We start from the raw sequence: 19,725 nt of genomic DNA, 5'->3' as shown, positions 1-19,725 counted from the left end.
ATAGTCCATCATATAGTACTTCTTGAGAAACGAATACAGTTCACCCTGCGTAATTGAACTTTGACCCCTTACGGAGTTATTTGACCTTTCGCAGAAATCATTGTTAGCACTTCTACTTTGTAACCGTAAATGATAGGAGGATGAAACCTTTTCTAAAACATAGTGGGTAATTAGTAGAAGCGAAGAATTTCAAATGAAGGGATTCGGTGTCCCCTAAGGGGAGTTAATGCCTCTCTATGTTTTGCGATTTATTCGTAAAACATGTCGAGCTTGAGCACGGTTTGTCGTAGAGACATGGGACCAACTGGAATAGGATCGGTGACCTTTGACCTTGAAAATTAGGTCAAGGTCAAAGGTCAAGGTCATCAGAAAAGAGGAAAAAATAGCACTTTTTATACTATCTTTCCTGCTTGAGATAGCATTGAAATATTATATGGGTAAGTATTGAATTCTTGATTGGTTTTGATAGTATGCATTACAACTTTGAACTCTGACCCTTCTGTGAATTTCGGAGACTCGCGTCGAAAACCTTGTTATCGCTACTCGTGCTTAACGGAAAGTCATAGAGACACGAAACCTTCGCTAATGAATTCACAGTAAAACCCTCTTGCAAAGAAAAAATAATCAAAGGGATACGAAAACCCTTAAGCATAGTTATTGCCCCTGAAAGTCTCCAATATCATTATCTAAGCCTATAACTTTTATATTAATATAGATAGAGACATGGGACCACTTGCATTAAGACCGATGACCTTTGACCTTCAAAATGAGGTCAAGGTCAAAGGTCAAGGTCATCATCAAAATTAATTTTTTTCCATTTTCAAGGTCTTTCAAAGTATTTTTAGCATTGAGAAGCTAACCGAAAGTAACCGAAAACCCCTAAACAAATTATTGCCCCTGAATGTCTTGATTAACATTTTTTAAGCTTATAGCTTTTACATTAATATAGATAGAGACATGGGATCACTTGTATTAAGAGCAATGACCTTTGACCTTCAAAATGAGGTGAAGGTCAAAGGTCAAGGTCATCGTGAAAATTATTAATTAAATTTTCTTGGTCATTTTGAGATTCGTACATCATCTTAAATATTTTTAAATGTCTTTTTTTAAATCATTGTAGGTGGAAAGCCCTCTAATTGTTCGCGAACAATTAGGATCACTAGTTATTATTATTATTTGTCTTCTTTTCTTTCCGCCGCGAGAAGCTCTTGACGTTTTAAGACTTATCGAAAAACAATTTAGACCATCATATTTGACATCTCGAAACATGCTCAGATCTCACCCTGCGTATTTGATCTTTGACCCCTAACGAACTTATGGAACTTTACGCAAAAAACCCTTGTTATCGGTTCATCTCGAAAACCATAAATGATAAGAGCATGAAACTTTCACTAAATTCTTAAGTCGATCAAGCTGAAGCGTTGTAGTGTTTACTTTTAAGTTTTCAGTGATCCCTAAAGGGAGTTAATGGCCCTGAAAGTTTACGATTTTTACGGAAAAATTCAAAACTCCTAAAATATAAGTCGTAGAAAGACGGAACCAACTGGAATGGAATACTTGACCTTTGACCTTGAAAATCAGGTCAAGGTCAAAGGTCAAGGTCATCTAGAAACTTTGAAAATAAGCAATTTTCATACCGTCTAAAGCATATAAAGTACAGATAAGGTATACTATGCACAAGTAGTCAAGAACAAACTTAAGTCAACGCATATCATTACCATTCTGAACTTTGACCTTTGTTCGATTTACAGCGACTTGCGTTAAAACCATTGTTATCACTACAGTATGGAAACCGTAAATGGTACGAACACGAAATGTTCACTAAACTTATTGCCTGACCAATTGTAAAAGATGACTTCCTGTTTTTGATGATTCGTTGATCCCTAACGGGAATTAATGCCCTTGAAAGTTTTCGATTTCGCGTAGAAATTTACAACTCCTAAAGTATTTGTCGTAGGAAGACAGGACCAACTGAAGTGACATCCCTGACCTTTGACCTTGAAAATTAGGTCAAGGTCAAAGGTGAAGGTCATCTAGAAACTTTGAAAATAAGCAAGTTTTATACCGTCTAAAGCATATAAAGTACACATTTTTTTGTATTCAGAGACATTGTTTGAATGTCTGAAAAGGTGGAAAGACCTCTAATTGTTCGCGAACAATTAGGATTACTAGTTGTAATTGTGTTTGTCATGTGCCAATAAATATTTGTATTTGTATATACAGACTAAATGACTAATGTCAAATATTGTCATCGTAGTATTACATTGTATGGTTTTTTAAATGATACATGTATATAATATTATTTCAGACAATGGAAGTGAGTTCAATTTCGGAATTTAAGCACAACATCAAACCTTGTAGACATATCAAAATCTACAGAAGTACATTGGACTATTATCATCACGTGTTTATTGGTCGTGTAGATGACTTTGGATGTGACATCTTTCACTACAAACCTCAGTGGGAAGAATATTTCTACGGAAACTCTCCAGGACAAATTACACGTGACAGGTTCAATTTCGGTGACACAAACCAGGAGGTTGCAAATATTTTGGATTTCGAAAATGGTGTTGTAATTATTGTTGCACGCAGTGACTATCCAAAGACACCAGATGGAATACAACGTACACTCGAAAGAGCAGAATCAAGGTTGGGTGAAACAAAATATTCGCTAAGTTCTAACAATTGTGAGTGCTATGTTAACTGGATTTTCTCAGGAGACAATACTTCTCTAGAATTTCAGGATTGTGGTCTTGGTAAACGCATGTTTGCAGGAGCTGTCGATACGTCATTGAGTGATGGAATTGTAAGGCCGATGAAACACGGAACGTCCTCTGTAGTATCAGAGGGTATCAAGACAGGTCCCTTTTCTTTTCCACCAAAAAGTCGACCAAAGGCAATCAATTTTACAAATCGCAGGCTGTATTCATCGTCAAATATACGTTCAGAACAATATTTGCAATACAAACAAGTACATGTATTAAAAGAGCAAGGAAACAAATTAGAAACTATGCTTCTAATGCTTCGAAATGCAGATTTTACAGATTCTGGTGCAAAAAATGAGATCTTCAGATCGGCGAAGTCGTCAACGACAAACTCTGTTTCAAAACAAGCAGTGAGCAAATTAGGGAAATCAGGAATCAAACCAGCATTGAAATGTACCAAAAAGTCCCTTGCTGCTCCGTTCCTTCCTAAATCAGCATCTAAATCTATTTCAGACGAATTAGCCAAGTCATCTGCTCCATCTGTTGCGAAAGCAGCATCAAAATCAATCTCAAATGAGGTAACCAAATCCGCTGCTCCGTCTGTTGCAAAGGCAGCATCAAATTCAATCTCAAATGAGGTAACCAAATCCGCTGCTCTGTCTGTTGCGAAGATAGCATCAAAATCAATCTCAAATGAGGTAACTAAATCCGCTGCTCCATCTGTTGCGAAGGCTGCATCAAAATCAATCTCAAATGAGGTAACTAAATCTGCTGCTCCATCTATTGCGAAGGCAGCATCAAAATCAATTTCAAATGAGGTAACCAAATCCGCTGCTCCATCTGTTGCGAAGGCAGCATCAAAATCAATTTCAAATGAGGTAACCAAATCCGCTGCTCCATCTGTTGCGAAGGCAGCATCAAAATCAATCTCAAATGAGGTAACCAAATTCGCCGCTCCATCTGTTGGGAAGGCAGCATCAAAATCAATTTCAGGTGAAGTTACCAAATCAGCTGTTCCATCTGTTGCGAAGGCAGCATCAAAATCAATTTCAAAAGAAGTTACCAAATCAGCTGCTCCATCTGTTGCAAAGGCAGCATCAAAATCAATTTCAGGTGAAGTAACCAAATCCGCCGCTCCATCTGTTGCGAAGGCAGCATCAAAATCAATTTCAGGTGAAGTCACCAAATCCGCTGCTCCATCTATTGCGAAGACAGCATCAAAATCAATTTCAAATGAAGTTACCAAATCCACTGCTCCATCCGTTGCGAAGGCAGCATCAAAATCAATTTCAAATGAAGTCACCAAATCCGCTGCTCCATCTGTTGTGAAGGCAGCTCCATCTATTGCGAAGACAGCATCAAAATCAATTTCAAATGAAGTTACCAAATCCACTGCTCCATCCGTTGCGAAGGCAGCATCAAAATCAATTTCAAATGAAGTCACCAAATCCGCTGCTCCATCTGTTGTGAAGGCAGCATCAAAATCAATTTCAGGTGAAGTTACCAAATCCGCTGTTCCATCTGTTGCGAAGGCAGCATCAAAATCAATCTCAAATGAAGTAACCAAATCCGCTGCTCCATCTATTGCGAAGGCAGCATCAAAATCAATCTCAAATGAATTAAGCAAATCCGCTGCTCCGTCCATTGCGAAGGCAGCATCAAAATCAATCTCAAATGAGGTAACCAAATCCACTGCTCCGTCCGTTGTTAAGTCAGCATCAAAATCACTTTCAGGTGGAGTAGCCAAATCCTCTGCTCCGTCCGTTGTTAAGTCAGCATCAAAATCACTTTCAGATGGAGTAGCCAAATCCGCTGCTCCGTCTGTTGCTAAATCAGTTTCAAAATCAATTTCAAACGAAGCAGCCAATTCAGCTGTTGCTAAACCAGCCCAAAAGGAAATAGTCAAAAGAATGCATAGGTCTATTAGATCGTGTAAACGACCTAGTCTAGGTAAATCTACAGGCAAAGCAGCTGAAAATGCAACTGAAAACGCTGGAAAACTTTCATCTGGTATAACAAAGGGTGCTGTTGCCACTGCAGTTGTTATCGAAGGTGTCTTTCTCACGAAGAAACTTTACGATATCGTGACTGATGAGGATATGGATGACGAGGAGAAACAGAGAAGTGCTACAAAGGAAATATCTTCCTCTGTAGTGGGCGTTCCCGCTGGATTATGTGGAAGTGTCGTTGGACAAGCTCTAATTCCGGTTCCTTTCCTGGGGGCTGCAGTTGGGGGTATTATCGGAGGTATGATTGGTAATGCTGTTGGAGGTGCGATTGGGGAAGCATCAAAATCAATCTCAAATGAGGTAACCAAATCCGCTGCTCCATCTATTGCGAAGATAGCATCAAAATCAATTTCAAAAGAAGTTACCAAATCAGCTGCTCCATCTGTTGCAAAGGCAGCATCTAAATCAATTTCAGGTGAAGTCACCAAATCCGCCGCTCCATCTGTTGCGAAGGCAGCATCAAAATCAATTTCAGGTGAAGTCACAAAATCCGCTGCTCCATCTATTGCGAAGGCAGCATCAAAATCAATTTCAAAAGAAGTTACCAAATCCGCTGCTCCATCCATTGCGAAGGCAGCATCAAAATCAATTTCAAATGAAGTCACCAAATCCGCTGCTCCATCTGTTGTGAAGGCAGCATCAAAATCAATTTCAGGTGAAGTTACCAAATCCGCTGTTCCATCTGTTGCGAAGGCAGCATCAAAATCAATTTCAAATGAAGTAACCAAATCCGCTGTTCCATCTGTTGCGAAGGCAGCATCAAAATCAATTTCAAAAGAAGTAACCAAATTCGCCGCTCCATCTGTTGGGAAGGCAGCATCAAAATCAATTTCAGGTGAAGTTACCAAATCAGCTGTTCCATCTGTTGTGAAGGCAGCATCAAAATCAATTTCAAAAGAAGTTACCAAATCAGCTGCTCAATCTGTTGCAAAGGCAGCATCTAAATCAATTTCAGGTGAAGTAACCAAATCCGCCGCTCCATCTGTTGCGAAGGCAGCATCAAAATCAATTTCAGGTGAAGTCACCAAATCCGCTGCTCCATCTATTGCGAAGATAGCATCAAAATCAATTTCAAAAGAAGTTACCAAATCAGCTGCTCCATCTGTTGCAAAGGCAGCATCTAAATCAATTTCAGGTGAAGTCACCAAATCCGCCGCTCCATCTGTTGCGAAGGCAGCATCAAAATCAATTTCAGGTGAAGTCACCAAATCCGCTGCTCCATCTATTGCGAAGGCAGCATCAAAATCAATTTCAAAAGAAGTTACCAAATCCGCTGCTCCATCCATTGCGAAGGCAGCATCAAAATCAATTTCAAATGAAGTCACCAAATCCGCTGCTCCATCTGTTGTGAAGGCAGCATCAAAATCAATTTCAGGTGAAGTTACCAAATCCGCTGTTCCATCTGTTGCGAAGGCAGCATCAAAATCAATTTCAAATGAAGTAACCAAATCCGCTGTTCCATCTGTTGCGAAGGCAGCATCAAAATCAATTTCAAAAGAAGTAACCAAATTCGCCGCTCCATCTGTTGGGAAGGCAGCATCAAAATCAATTTCAGGTGAAGTTACCAAATCAGCTGTTCCATCTGTTGCGAAGGCAGCATCAAAATCAATTTCAAAAGAAGTTACCAAATCAGCTGCTCCATCTGTTGCAAAGGCAGCATCTAAATCAATTTCAGGTGAAGTAACCAAATCCGCCGCTCCATCTGTTGCGAAGGCAGCATCAAAATCAATTTCAGGTGAAGTCACCAAATCCGCTGCTCCATCTATTGCGAAGACAGCATCAAAATCAATTTCAAATGAAGTTACCAAATCCACTGCTCCATCCGTTGCGAAGGCAGCATCAAAATCAATTTCAAATGAAGTCACCAAATCCGCTGCTCCATCTGTTGTGAAGGCAGCATCAAAATCAATTTCAGGTGAAGTTACCAAATCCGCTGTTCCATCTGTTGCGAAGGCAGCATCAAAATCAATCTCAAATGAAGTAACCAAATCCGCTGCTCCATCTATTGCGAAGGCAGCATCAAAATCAATCTCAAATGAATTAAGCAAATCCGCTGCTCCGTCCATTGCGAAGGCAGCATCAAAATCAATCTCAAATGAGGTAACCAAATCCACTGCTCCGTCCGTTGTTAAGTCAGCATCAAAATCACTTTCAGGTGGAGTAGCCAAATCCTCTGCTCCGTCCGTTGTTAAGTCAGCATCAAAATCACTTTCAGATGGAGTAGCCAAATCCGCTGCTCCGTCTGTTGCTAAATCAGTTTCAAAATCAATTTCAAACGAAGCAGCCAATTCAGCTGTTGCTAAACCAGCCCAAAAGGAAATAGTCAAAAGAATGCATAGGTCTATTAGACCGTGTAAACGACCTAGTCTAGGTAAATCTACAGGCAAAGCAGCTGAAAATGCAACTGAAAACGCTGGAAAACTTTCATCTGGTATAACAAAGGGTGCTGTTGCCACTGCAGTTGTTATCGAAGGTGTCTTTCTCACGAAGAAACTTTACGATATCGTGACTGATGAGGATATGGATGACGAGGAGAAACAGAGAAGTGCTACAAAGGAAATATCTTCCTCTGTAGTGGGCGTTCCCGCTGGATTATGTGGAAGTGTCGTTGGACAAGCTCTAATTCCGGTTCCTTTCCTGGGGGCTGCAGTTGGGGGTATTATCGGAGGTATGATTGGTAATGCTGTTGGAGGTGCGATTGGGGAAGGAGTTTTTAGCATTTTCAAATAACTGTCGATATTATCACCAAAAGAGTAATATAAGAGACGATATATGTACTAGTCATGTTTATAAACTGCATACTAGTAGTTGTCTATAGTTGATCAATAAAGTGATTAATGGCATTGGTGAATCAGTTCTTGATTATTTTTAGATAAATCTACAGATATTATACTTTCAGAAGCTGTGAGTGAAAGTTGAAGATACGTGATCAATCTTATTTTTTCTATGATGTAAAACTTATACGGTACCACTTTTGATGCACCAGATGCGCATTTCGACAAATAATGTCTCTTCAGTGATGCTCAACCGAGATGTTTGAAATCCGAAATAACTATGAAGTTTTAGAGCTAAATATAGCCAAAAACAGCGTGCCAAAAAAAAAAAAAAAAAAAGTGGAGCCAAATTCGTCCAAGGATAAGAGCTATACATGGGGGAGATAATCCTTAATTTTGAAATGAATTTCTAAATTTTATAACAGCAATTAAATATACATCCGTATTTTCAAGCTAGTAACGAAGTACTTAGCTACTGGGCTGTAGAGACCCTCGGGGACTAACCGTCCAACAGAAGGAATACAAAATAGAGAGTTGGGCAAACACGGATTCCTGGATATACTAGAGGTGGGAGCAGGTGCCTAGGGGGAGCAAACATCCCCTGTCAACCGATCACACCCATCGTGAGTCCTATACCTTGATCATATAAACGGAATAATCCATAGTAAAAATCAATGTGCCAAGAACGGCCTAACATCGGCATGAAACACATCTGACAGCATTTGACTCAATGATAAGTTGCATTGGCAAACTAGATCATTATAACGACCATATAATTTGCGAAATACTTACTTTAAACTAGACTGTTGAAACCACGGTAACATCAACTTGTTTGTCAGTAGCCCGCCTCGATTTAAAAACTGATCATACGCAGAACAAGCTCTTGCGTATCGAATCGGTGGAGAGATATAAATACCTTATGCAGGTGACAATGGAATATTGCTATCTAGATATGGGAAGTTGACGGTGTAGAATCTGAAATCATCCCGTTTGTCAAAACGTTGAGTTGTTAGTTTGCCGTTAATATTCATTTTCAATAACATATCTAAGTACGAAGCCGATATGAAGGACTCTTGTGTTGTTAATTTTGAATTCACAGAGATTTATCGAATCGACATATGAATGAAAATGATTATTGTTAAAAGATACATACTCCGGAGCGTACTACTACACCAGTGGATCGGTGAACGAACGTTGATTGGTTTGGGAAGGAACGGTTTTGTTTGGGGGAACGAAAGTTGAATTGTTAGAACTGATCGGTTCTCAGCGAGAACGGAATGCTTCTGATCAGGAACGCTTTGAGATTGGGAACGAACGGTTTTCATCGAGAATGGAACGCTTTGGTCCAAGATGGGAACGAAGGAATTGGCCTTGATTTCAAATTCTGCATTTCGGATACTTTCGGTACTTTTTATTCATGCATAAACATTGCGGGAAAGAGGGATATTACTTTCCAAAATAAAAGTTTAATTTGGTTTATATTATGAATATTTCAAAATGGAAGGAAGGGAGATGGAAGTAAATTAATAGACAGAATTATACGTGTCTTAAATTCCACATGAGGATATTTACATTTATGTAATGTAATCAATAGAAAACAACCTTTTAAAAATAATCGAATTGTGTCATTTCGGGTTAGGTCCGATTTTAGCATTATACAATGCAAAATTGTCACCCTTTAATAAAAGAATGTTATAATTTTCTTTTCGATTACTTAATGAACAGGTAATTTCAAATAGGAATTCAGTTAGTACATGCATTGCATATATGTTTTGTAACCTTTAATCCAGGACTCGTAATACAAATGTGCATTACAATGTCTATAGGGCGTCAAGCCGTTTGTACTTTTTATCATATGCATATTCAGAATAAATGTATCCGAAATGAATAAACCAATACAAGTACATGTAATATAATGATAGATAATTATTATGGATTCTAATTTGAAAACCGTTACTAATAATTATTTTTAAGGAAAAATGATTAATTTTGCGTTTAAAGCTGATAGGGGTTTATCTGCAGTGTATCAATACCATAGTGAATTACTGTAAACGTATTATATTTGGTGTGTACGATATTTGGCGGAAATCGTTTTATCAACAAGTTAGCGTAGATTTGGTTTAGCGCATTCCTGAATTACTTTAAACATCTAGACTTACGGATGGCATTTAGCGATGTACTTGATTTAGCGGAAGCTGCGTTCCTCCAAAGGCGCTAAATAGAATACACAGCCAAATGCAATACATTTACAGTATCATGGTGATTGATGGTACACGTACAGGCACATATTTACTACATATGCATTAAGCAAGCTTTGAAGAGACCTGCCAAAATTTAAAAATTCAATTTCCTGCACTTCTGGACATTCGCGTTCGTGGAGTAGCTCTGTTTAACTGCCGTGTGGAACTTTTCTGGCAAATGCTAGATGGACTCTCGTACTCATGTTATAGTACGGGTTTGTTCATAGGGCAGACAAACAGACTTCAAGATGGACTGGGATTTGTTACACTTACAGAAAGTCGTACACATGATCTAACAGCAAAATATACCGAGGCAGTCCAGTTCACTATAAGACTCTGTGCCTCTGCGGTATCCTCTGATAATGGTGGTGCGATGGGAACTCTGACCGATGTCTGTCATGGGGGTAGGAGAAATGCCAAAGATACAAACGTCGTGTGCATTGGTCAGCAGACTCACAGAGTTTTGAAAGAGCAGCACGTCACGAAAGAGGATGACCAGTACACTCAAAGACACGAACATTTAAATATAATGAAGTTATATGACTACTTCGACAATGATATATCATTTGTTGGTGTTGCAGTTACCAGTACCATTCGTGCCCATGTCCATGCCAGAAACACTAGCATAAACAAAACCAGACACTATCGATCTGAATGATACCAGGCAGGCTACCAAGTCGACAGAGAAGGAAATGTGTAAAGTGATTAAGGGTGAGCTGAAACATCACGGAAAGACTTGGCATGAGCAGCTTTCAGACAAAGTCCACTCTGTTCGTACCCATGTTCAGTACTCCTGTAGACTAGTACATATGGACTGTAACTATAGTAACTCTTGTTATCTCGATTACTTCGAATCTATACCTTCTTTTTGAAGATGACACCACACCAGTTGAAAGAAGGTGTTGCACGTCTCATGTTAATTTCCCTAAAGGTGTTGCATGAAAAATCGATAGAATGAAGTTATTCAAATTTATGATAAAACCAATTGGAACTTATGCCTTGATTCAAATATTTGTGAAAATAAGTTTAAAAGACGTGTATTGACAAAGATTAGCTAAATAATTCGAGTTTAAATCAAGCAATAAGCGACTTGTATGATTTTTAGCGTTAAAACAGCTGTACAATGGAGGAGTATCACCCAATTTCAGAAAAACTGCCTCCGTGAAACAAAATGAATTTAGCATGAACATGTTCTTCAAGTTTTTCTCTAAAAAACTGTCGCTTTGAAATTTTGTTTCACAAGGGCATTTTTTTTGGGTAAATTTCAAAAAACCGAAACGACTTAACTGATATTATTTTCAACTTCACCTGTACGTTTATTTTCCTTTATAATGTATGGACTACTACGTGGTTCAGTGGGTAAGCTCCTAGACTTTTATAACTACGTGGTTCAGTGGGTAAGCTCCTCGAGTTTTATAGGAAAACGATTACTTCGTTTTTGAAACGCCCGGGTTCGAATCCCCCACGAACACATTTTTTTTTTCATATTATGTTTTCCATTTAGATGTTTTTTTTTTCTTAATTGAAACACACTTCTAGTTGTTATAAATGTTTCTTGTCAAATCTCTCTTTATTACAATGTGCCGAGTTTAAAATGCTTCCAACCTGGACACTGTTTATTTTGTGAATAGGACTCCCAACAAGAACACCGAATACAGCATGCAATACCTATGTTTAAATAGTCAAGGTTGTACATGTATGTTTTTCTGAGTGAAAGCATTGACAAAGGCATGGTGCCTTTTACGAAAAACGTTGTAAACGTTGCAAAGCTTTGAAAGAAAAACTTTAAGGCCAAACAGGGAAATAAGATGATGTGTATTCCAGTAGTAAATTGCTGTAATGGTGAATAAATGTTTTCAAATGCATGTACTTTGAATTATGTTGAACTTTATCAATGCGTATTAAACTTCTCATATTTTGTTTTGTTGTCAGAGTTATGCACATTTGCCAACTATTGGTTGTAGAAAATAATACATACGAGTATAAGAGCTTTTAGACTGTAGTAGTATAAAATATCAAATAATTGATACACTCGTAACATGTAACCGTATACATTGTATCTGATACTCAGGGGAGAAAAAAATTTAATTTTCAAGATTTCAAAAATTGTGTTTTGACTACATGTATAATGTATTGACAAATAAAATGTATTAAACTTGCCCTTAGTACTGGGGAATCCTACAGGTATTTAAATGGCAAATACGCAAAGAGTATAAATATGGATGAAGGTCAGTTCTACGTCACAAGTGCTGACACGGAGCTCCGATTAGGGAAAATTCTCTCTTCGGTGCAACACCCTCTTTTAACAAATAATTCATTTCATTTTCCCTACAATTTCACCATATTGGAACATATCAAATTCATATCAGTCTAGGAGTTATGCGTACTTAAAGTAGATTTTATAATTTTTAAATTGACATTTTGTTTGTTACAAAATAACCTACCAGCAAAAATAATTAAATATAAAAGAATCCGCACTACACGAACATTTCCTTTTTGTCAACAGTAATATTATCGTTATTCGTCACTGTATTTATTGGTTACAGAAAGAAAATTCCATTTTCACATATTTTCTTCTTCAGTAAGTTGATGTTCGTTCACAATCTTGGTGAAAGTAGATTTGCCTTTTATCCCCAAAATAAAGATATGCTCTGTCGTATCGTGATAAACTGTTAATTTGTCTATAAACTCTTCCAAATTTGAACTGCAGATCTCTCCACCTTTGTATGCAACTATTAAATATTATGTAAAGTCAAGAGCGGTAGTATTCCTTCATCTCGATCAAGCGCAATGTTGACATACACACTGACACGCGAGATCCGAATGATCATGTGGGAATGTACGGTTTAAGGGAACGAACAGTTTTAAATGAGAACGGAACGCTTTGGTCTGGGCCCATATTTACTAAAGTTCGTAGACGTAAACGTAGCGTAAATCCAGACGTAGCGTACGTTTACGTGTGGGACGGTTCACTAACAGTCGTAGACGTAGATTTACGCCAGAAATAAGCGTAACTCTACGTGTGCTATACTAGTACACGTAAGCTGATCGTAACTTTAAGAATAAACAAAACAAATGGCGACTTGTCATTTTTATCGATAATTTCTTGCGTAACGACCTTACAAACCCTCTAGATGCATAAAAGCTGGTTAGCAATGCATAAATTAATTGTATTTATCCAGATTATCGTTTTCTTTGAGATCATCTGCAATTGTGTGACAATTCTTAAAATTTTGAGCCCGATCTAATTTACCTTGTGGCGGATCTCAGTCCGATTTAAAATCAAACCTCTCACTTCGCTCGATATACGGACAGTCGCTGTCTGTATATCGAGCAAAGTGCGAAATTTGATTTTAATCAGACTGGGTGGATCTAACCTTGCTTTTAGAAATAATTGGGAAGCTTTTTATTTTAGTCATGCAGTTTATTTATTTAAAAAAAATATTAGAATATTTGCCATTTATCTTATTATATAGGGTAGGTCAGCATCTTTCAGGGAAATACATTTATTTTAATTTTCCAAACATGGTGGAATTAGTGTATATATATGCAATCAAACATGCAATAATTTTAGATTTGAAAAGAAGAGAGTCACTGCGTGTACAAGAATACATGGTGATCGACAGCTATAGAAAAACTATTTCTACTTATAGATATGTGATCATAAGCAAATATTGGTAGTCCAAATAACTATTTGTTACATGGTAACTAACACAACAGGAAAATGAGCCTCTAAATAAACATTTCTTTAAAAAAAAGATATGCATTTCATTCCAAGAATACAATTTTGTGTAATTTGTTTCAGAGAGCAATTGTGATGCCTACTAGTGTAGTCATGTGTAGACTTTCAATCTTTCAGAGTGCCATTTCCTTTTAACTATAATCCTACAGGAGTCAAACCTTCATTGATAATGCATCTTTCTACCATTCATGATTTGTATGTAATTGACCTTTATATGTGATCAGCTAGGTAAAAGTCTTTGCAGTGTATATTACCAAACTCCAAGGATGATGCCTTCAACATACATATTTTTTTGTTGAAACCCCCCCCCCCCCAATTTACAAAAATCTCTGATAAAAGTTCATTCTGAAGGCTTCTCACATTAAACCAACATATGTACTAATGCTCCTCTTTACAAATTTTAACCCATCAGACAACTTTGTTGACAAATATTTAAGATTTATTTATTTTGTCATCTTTTTAATATCAAGATGTTAAAATCATTCTAGAAATGGAAGTAATACATGTACATGTCAATATCAATATTGAATAATAACATGAAAATTCATCTAAAAAATTATCTATTAACAAATATAATTACATGTACATAATTGTATGCATAACAATGCATGTACATGTACTTAATTTCTTAAACATGTATTGTAACAAATTCTATTTTGGTGAATATCAAACTTTTTTATATTTTACTGTCAAATGTCCATATGATATAAATGAATAAATAAATATATAAGATGACATCAATGTAGCAGATGGACCATCAGCATGGATTGGTCAGTGGGTAGAGTACCAGACTACGGGTCATGAGTTGGATTCTCAATCCTGCCATATATTTTTGAATCATTCCTCTGCTCGTTCTTTTACACAATCATGGCAATGGAAGATGAGCATTTCTCGGTTTCGCAAAAGATTTTTCACACCATTACAGCATTGTACCCATAGACCTAGAAAAATAATATTATTACATTGATTTAAACCACTAGCTGTAATAAAATTTCATAAGGTGTGAAAAATACATGCAACATAATTGTTAGTTAAATAAACTGTAAAACTGTGATAATACTGATTTTATTTACAGTATATTTATCTACACCATATCTGGCAAGATATCAGCAAGTATCACCTACAATTTCTAATTTTAATGATTTATAACCTAAGAGCCCATATTAAGAAAAAGAATTCAAATGACCCCAAGGTCAACTTTAGTATTTTTTCATTAACCATTCCCCTTGTAATGAAATTGGCTTCTTTCCAAAACAGAAAAAAAATACTTTTTAACCAAGAATGGTAAGTTTCAGTTAAGGACATACACGTTTCTAAATAAAAAATAATTTTTCGTGACATTTCAGGTACAATTCACTTACATTCTAATTTCTTTCTACAAAATTCTCAGGTTTAATTAGTCTAGAGTTAACATATTTTGATAGTTCCTGGTTGTGGCAAGTAAAATTGTAAAATCAGCTGATATGTACTGCAGTAAGGTATATGAATGGGATTTTACTGCAGCAAAGAAGGTGAGAAAAATCTTTAGCACAGTTGAGTATTGAACCTGGTACCTTTGCACCGAGCTACTCAGGCTGACATATAATGCATGGTAGTACAACATTATAAATTTAAAGGGCATATTTGCTGTGAAAGTGATGGCAACCATTTTTATCTCTCAAAATCTCCCAATGGCAAAGGAATATGTATTATTGACTAATAAAAATATTTCTTTAGTAAAAGAAAAAGAAAAACAAGAGAAACCTAACAAGAGGCCCACAGGCCTTATCGGTCACCTGAATACTAGTGGAAAAGTATCACTACTTCCATGGACTATGAAATCTAGAAAAAATTTCCTGTTCTAAATATCTAAGCTAATTAAATTCTAATGTTCAGCAACAGTATAAAACAAGATGTGTTCTTAAAACCTCACAGCCCTCAAAAGTGCATACACTGATGAAAGGCTTTAAATAGGTGTATTCGCATTAAAACATCAAAAGATATGACTAATTTGGACTCATCTTAAAGTCATAACCCTGGGTTGTGAAATTCACCACTTTTTGTACATCCTTTTCTGCTATTCCTAAATATGCATTTATATTTTATACAGTATCAGCAAACTTACACATAAATACTACCATATACTAAGTTTGGCCCCACCCTGGGGTCAAAACCCTTACTCTGGAGGAAATCAAATTTACAATTTTGGTAAAAGACTACCTGCTCTATCCATTTAGTTTCAATTTAGTATCAATAGCATTAAAGAAGATGTAATTTAAGTGTTTTATACACATAAGCACTATATAACAAGATTTGCCCCGCCCTGGGGTCAGAACCCCTACCCCGGGGATCATGAAATTTACAATTTTGGTAGAGGCCTGCCTGCTCTACATCACTATGCATTTAGTTTTTCTTATGTATGTGTGGTTCTTGATAAGAAGATTTTTGAAAAATGGTCAATTTTGGGCAGTTTTTGTCCCACCCCTAGGGGTGCTGGAGTCCTGAAATTTACAATCTATGTCCCCCTTGTCCCAATGATGCTTCATACCAAATTTGAAAAGAATATTGGACTGGTAGTTATTAAGAAGAAGTTAAAAATGTTCAATTGTTAATGCACGACGGAGTAAACTCAGGTGACCTAATAAAAGTACATTTGATAACCGCTTTTAGTGTAAAGAAATATATAAAGAAGAATTATTGGCTTGCAAGATAATAATTTTTCAATCACCAAAATTACATATATTCATTTGCTTGCTTTGAGATTAAAAGGTGTTTCAAATAACTGAATACATGTGTTATTACTGATCAGAAATATATAATATAGAGCAATTTTTATTGAGTGTTGATTTCAAATTTTGGTGACAAAATTACAGCTATTATTTTGGAAATCATGCAAGAATTTTTAATATCGAGGAGATAAAATATAATTTCAGAGAAACATAGTGTATGTCCTTAGATTGGTTAAATTTCTATTTGCCAAAAAGGTGAAGAGATGCTTAGACAGACAGGTACAAAACATGCAAAATGGACAAAATTTGATCATAAAAACTCATAAATTTATGTTCTTAAATCTTTGCCTAAGGTTTTTAAAATCATCAATGCATTACGAAAATCTTTACATCATGTACCATAATTTGTTTTGGATTTTTTAAAACTTTGTAAGTACAAAAATGATTAAATGTGTACAAACAGTGGATATACTTACATCATATATATATATGTACTGTACATCCTGCATCCCAATCCTAACCCTGAGACATCATGGAAAAACTTTCAGGAGAGGACATGAAGAGAAATGCATCTAAATCAAGGAATGCTGCTGTCTGTTGGCAATTTATTTCTTGACCACCTTTATGACCCTTTGAAAAATAACAGAAGTCAGCTAACTTGGATATCTAGTGCATGTTACATGTATATCACACCTAATGTCTCCAATTAATATATAGTCAATGTTATTCTACATTAAATAAATTAACACTGACTTCACACAGTTGTACAACTGTATTTGAATGCGATTTTGTTTCACAATATTTTCTGAAAGTTTTGCACATGGATGTACACAAGCAATAATTGAAATGATGCTAAAAGAGACTGTAACTGTTCTCATCTGGTACCGAGTTCATTCACCCTATCTACCTGTTCGCCCAGAGTATATATTGTTAAAGCAATAATAATTTTCATATTTTATAACCATGCAATGGAGGGGCACGTACGTACAAATCACACATTTCAGAATTAGTGCCTGTATATATAATGTATATTTTAGATTCATTTTTCGCCAATATTCTTGTTTTTCTTTTTGCGAAGTGATGTGAAAGCATGTGCGTACTTGTGTACAAGTAGCTATGCCACTCCTTTGATCTTGTCCCAGTCATGAAATAAAAAAATGGGATAAATAATTTTGAATTTCAATTCAAAAGTTTGAAGTTACCATGTACACAAATGAGCTTGTGTCTTAATGTGTAAATAGTGGGCACATATAAAATTGTAAATAACTAACACATATGTATATGTGCTCACTATTTAGAAATTAAGATCCAAGCATTATAGCAGCTACATAGGTTGAGAACGAAATGGATAAGGGACTGTGATTTTGCGATATGTGTGTCATATACTGAATCCCCTCGAAGTCAATTTTACATTATTTAGGGGCCTAGTGACGAGTAGTCAGTGGTAAAACATTTAAGGTTATTTCTACACAAACAACTTAACTTACTTGTCAGTCCATGCCGAGTTCTTTTTGAACACCTACAGCATCGCAGATCCATGCACAAGTCAAATGCGTTAAATTTGATGAACCTTCCATTTGAATTTGTAAACAACACTGAATAACGGTACCGTTGATCACATGCCGTAGGCAGGCATACTTGTACGTAAATGTTGCTTTCTCACAAAGTTCTGTGTTCTTTTTCGTCATAATGCGGCGGTAGCGCAGGGGATTCAAAGTAAATGAGCAAATTCACACTTTTTACGCTTCGAAGTGAAAATAGCCACTGCGCACGCGTAAGTGCATTCGTACATTTAAGAATTCGTAAGTTACGTTTGCGGCTACGAACGGTTTTGTGAATACCATTTCACGAGTACGTAACTCTAATCTTAAGTCAGACGTAAATCCTACGTTTACGTCTACGTCTACGAACTTTAGTAAATATGGGTCCTGGAAACTACGGAAGCCGATAGGTGCCAGGGTATAGAATTAATATTTATTTAACTGGCGGTCGCAACTTAATCTAACTGGCGGCCGCCACTTATTATCTGACGGCCGCCATATAAATTAACTGGCGGCCGCCATATAAATTAAGTGGCGGCCGCCACTTAATTTATACATGGCGGCTGCCAATTGCTAAAACAATTTAATTCGTTTTGCTGATCGATTATTTTGGAAAGATTTAGAATAGTACGCAAACACGCAGCATCGTTTTTCAAAGTGTAGGGACAGTCGGAAGAAAAATTATGTTCAACAATTGTTGACAAGCAGAAAAGGAACCTAAATATGTCTCTTGGCCAATCTTCGTACACCTAAATTGGAGGGAGGGGGCTTCGTTCATCCTTCAATTTATCAGTTCATTCATTATTACATTTTTACCATTCATTACTACCATCAAAAGAGTGGGGTGTGGGCCAATCCGCAAATTAATCTTATTTCACATGTGAGAATAACTTAGATTGCATGTGAAAATAACAGAAATTGAACGTCGTCAAAAATGGAGGGTCAGCTCCGTGGTTCCACGTGCCTAATACGTTCGTATATTAAGTACACATGAAGATTTGCTCTTGCGCGAGTCTGTCGACATTTGACATCGTAAACATTTATATAACAGCACAATCGAAAAACAATAATTTAATGCTCTTAATTGTATATCACATACATATTACAAGGCAATGGGGAGGGATTGTACACCTTTCATTTTGAGAGAGATAGAGAAAGAGAGAGGAGTTGAATAACTGGCGACCGCCATATAAATCATTTAAATTGAGTGGCGGCCGCCATATAAATTAAGTGGTGGCCGCCAGTTAATTTATCTCGCGACCGTCAGTTCATTTATATGGCGATCGCCGGTTAAATTAACTGGCGGCTGCCATATAATTAACTGGCGGCCGCCACTTAATTTATCTGGCGGTCGCCAAATAGATTAACTGGCGGCCCCCACTTAAATCAACTGTTGGCCGCTAGATAATTAGTGGCGGTCACCAGTTAATAAGTGGCGACCGCCAGTTAAATTAAGTGGCGGCCGTCAGATAAATTAAGTGGCGACCGTCAGTTAATTTATATGGCGGCCGCCAGATGATAAATGGCGACCGCCAGATTAAATTAAGTGCCGACCCCCACTTAAATTAAGTGGCGACCGCCAGTTAAATGAATATTAATCCTATACCATGGCACCTATCGGCTTCCGTAGGAAAGGATTGCTTTGGGTTGGGAACGGAATTCTTTGGGCTGGGAACGGAACGCTGAACAGTTTGATGTGGGAACGGAACGGCACTTATCAGGAGCGGAATGATTCAAATAATATAGGAGTACGCCTCAGGGTCTTTAAAAAGTCGTTGATGTATTTGAATATCGATTTAAAAACCACTGCAAGAATTTTTTTCTTCTCATGTAGAAGCTTTTGAATAAACTGCTTCGTGTGAATATAAAATCAAGTCAACTAACAAAGGAGCACAATTCCTACCCATGAGAATTCCAACAGACTGGTCGAAGACATGATCACGAAAAACTACGAAGATATTGTCAATGAGGAACTCCAGCATATTCTTAATTTCAATTTCAGAGTA

The 19,725-nt window shown here is 36.9% G+C and overlaps 1 protein-coding gene and 1 long non-coding RNA gene across 6 annotated transcripts in view; one reads left to right on the top strand and one right to left on the bottom strand.

The window, feature by feature from the left end:
• The window catches only part of LOC125675757 (mucin-2-like), a 57,784-nt gene extending 50,222 nt beyond the window's left edge, over positions 1 to 7,562 (top strand). For all 5 annotated transcript variants that reach the window (XM_056160533.1, XM_056160532.1, XM_056160531.1 and 2 more), the window contains one exon: positions 2,309 to 7,562. In XM_056160533.1, coding sequence (XP_056016508.1) covers positions 2,312 to 7,444 — 5,133 coding nt within the window. In that variant the 5' untranslated portion in view covers positions 2,309 to 2,311 and the 3' untranslated portion in view covers positions 7,445 to 7,562. The remainder of the gene's footprint in view (positions 1 to 2,308) is intronic.
• A 6,361-nt stretch (positions 7,563 to 13,923) lies between these two features.
• Positions 13,924 to 18,127, bottom strand: LOC125674153 (uncharacterized). The gene is made up of 3 exons (XR_007370022.2): positions 17,666 to 18,127; positions 16,655 to 16,808; positions 13,924 to 14,411 (listed from the first exon to the last, which is right to left on the bottom strand). It is a non-coding gene; the product is annotated as an uncharacterized LOC125674153 (long non-coding RNA).
• Between the last annotated feature and the right edge of the window lie 1,598 nt (positions 18,128 to 19,725).

Source organism: Ostrea edulis, chromosome 3 (assembly GCF_947568905.1).
Source record: "Ostrea edulis chromosome 3, xbOstEdul1.1, whole genome shotgun sequence".
In the NCBI taxonomy this organism is placed as follows: Eukaryota; Metazoa; Mollusca; class Bivalvia; order Ostreida; family Ostreidae; genus Ostrea; species Ostrea edulis.
The sequence above is the reverse complement of the archived record's forward strand: the minus strand, read 5'-3'. Positions and strand labels throughout refer to the sequence as shown.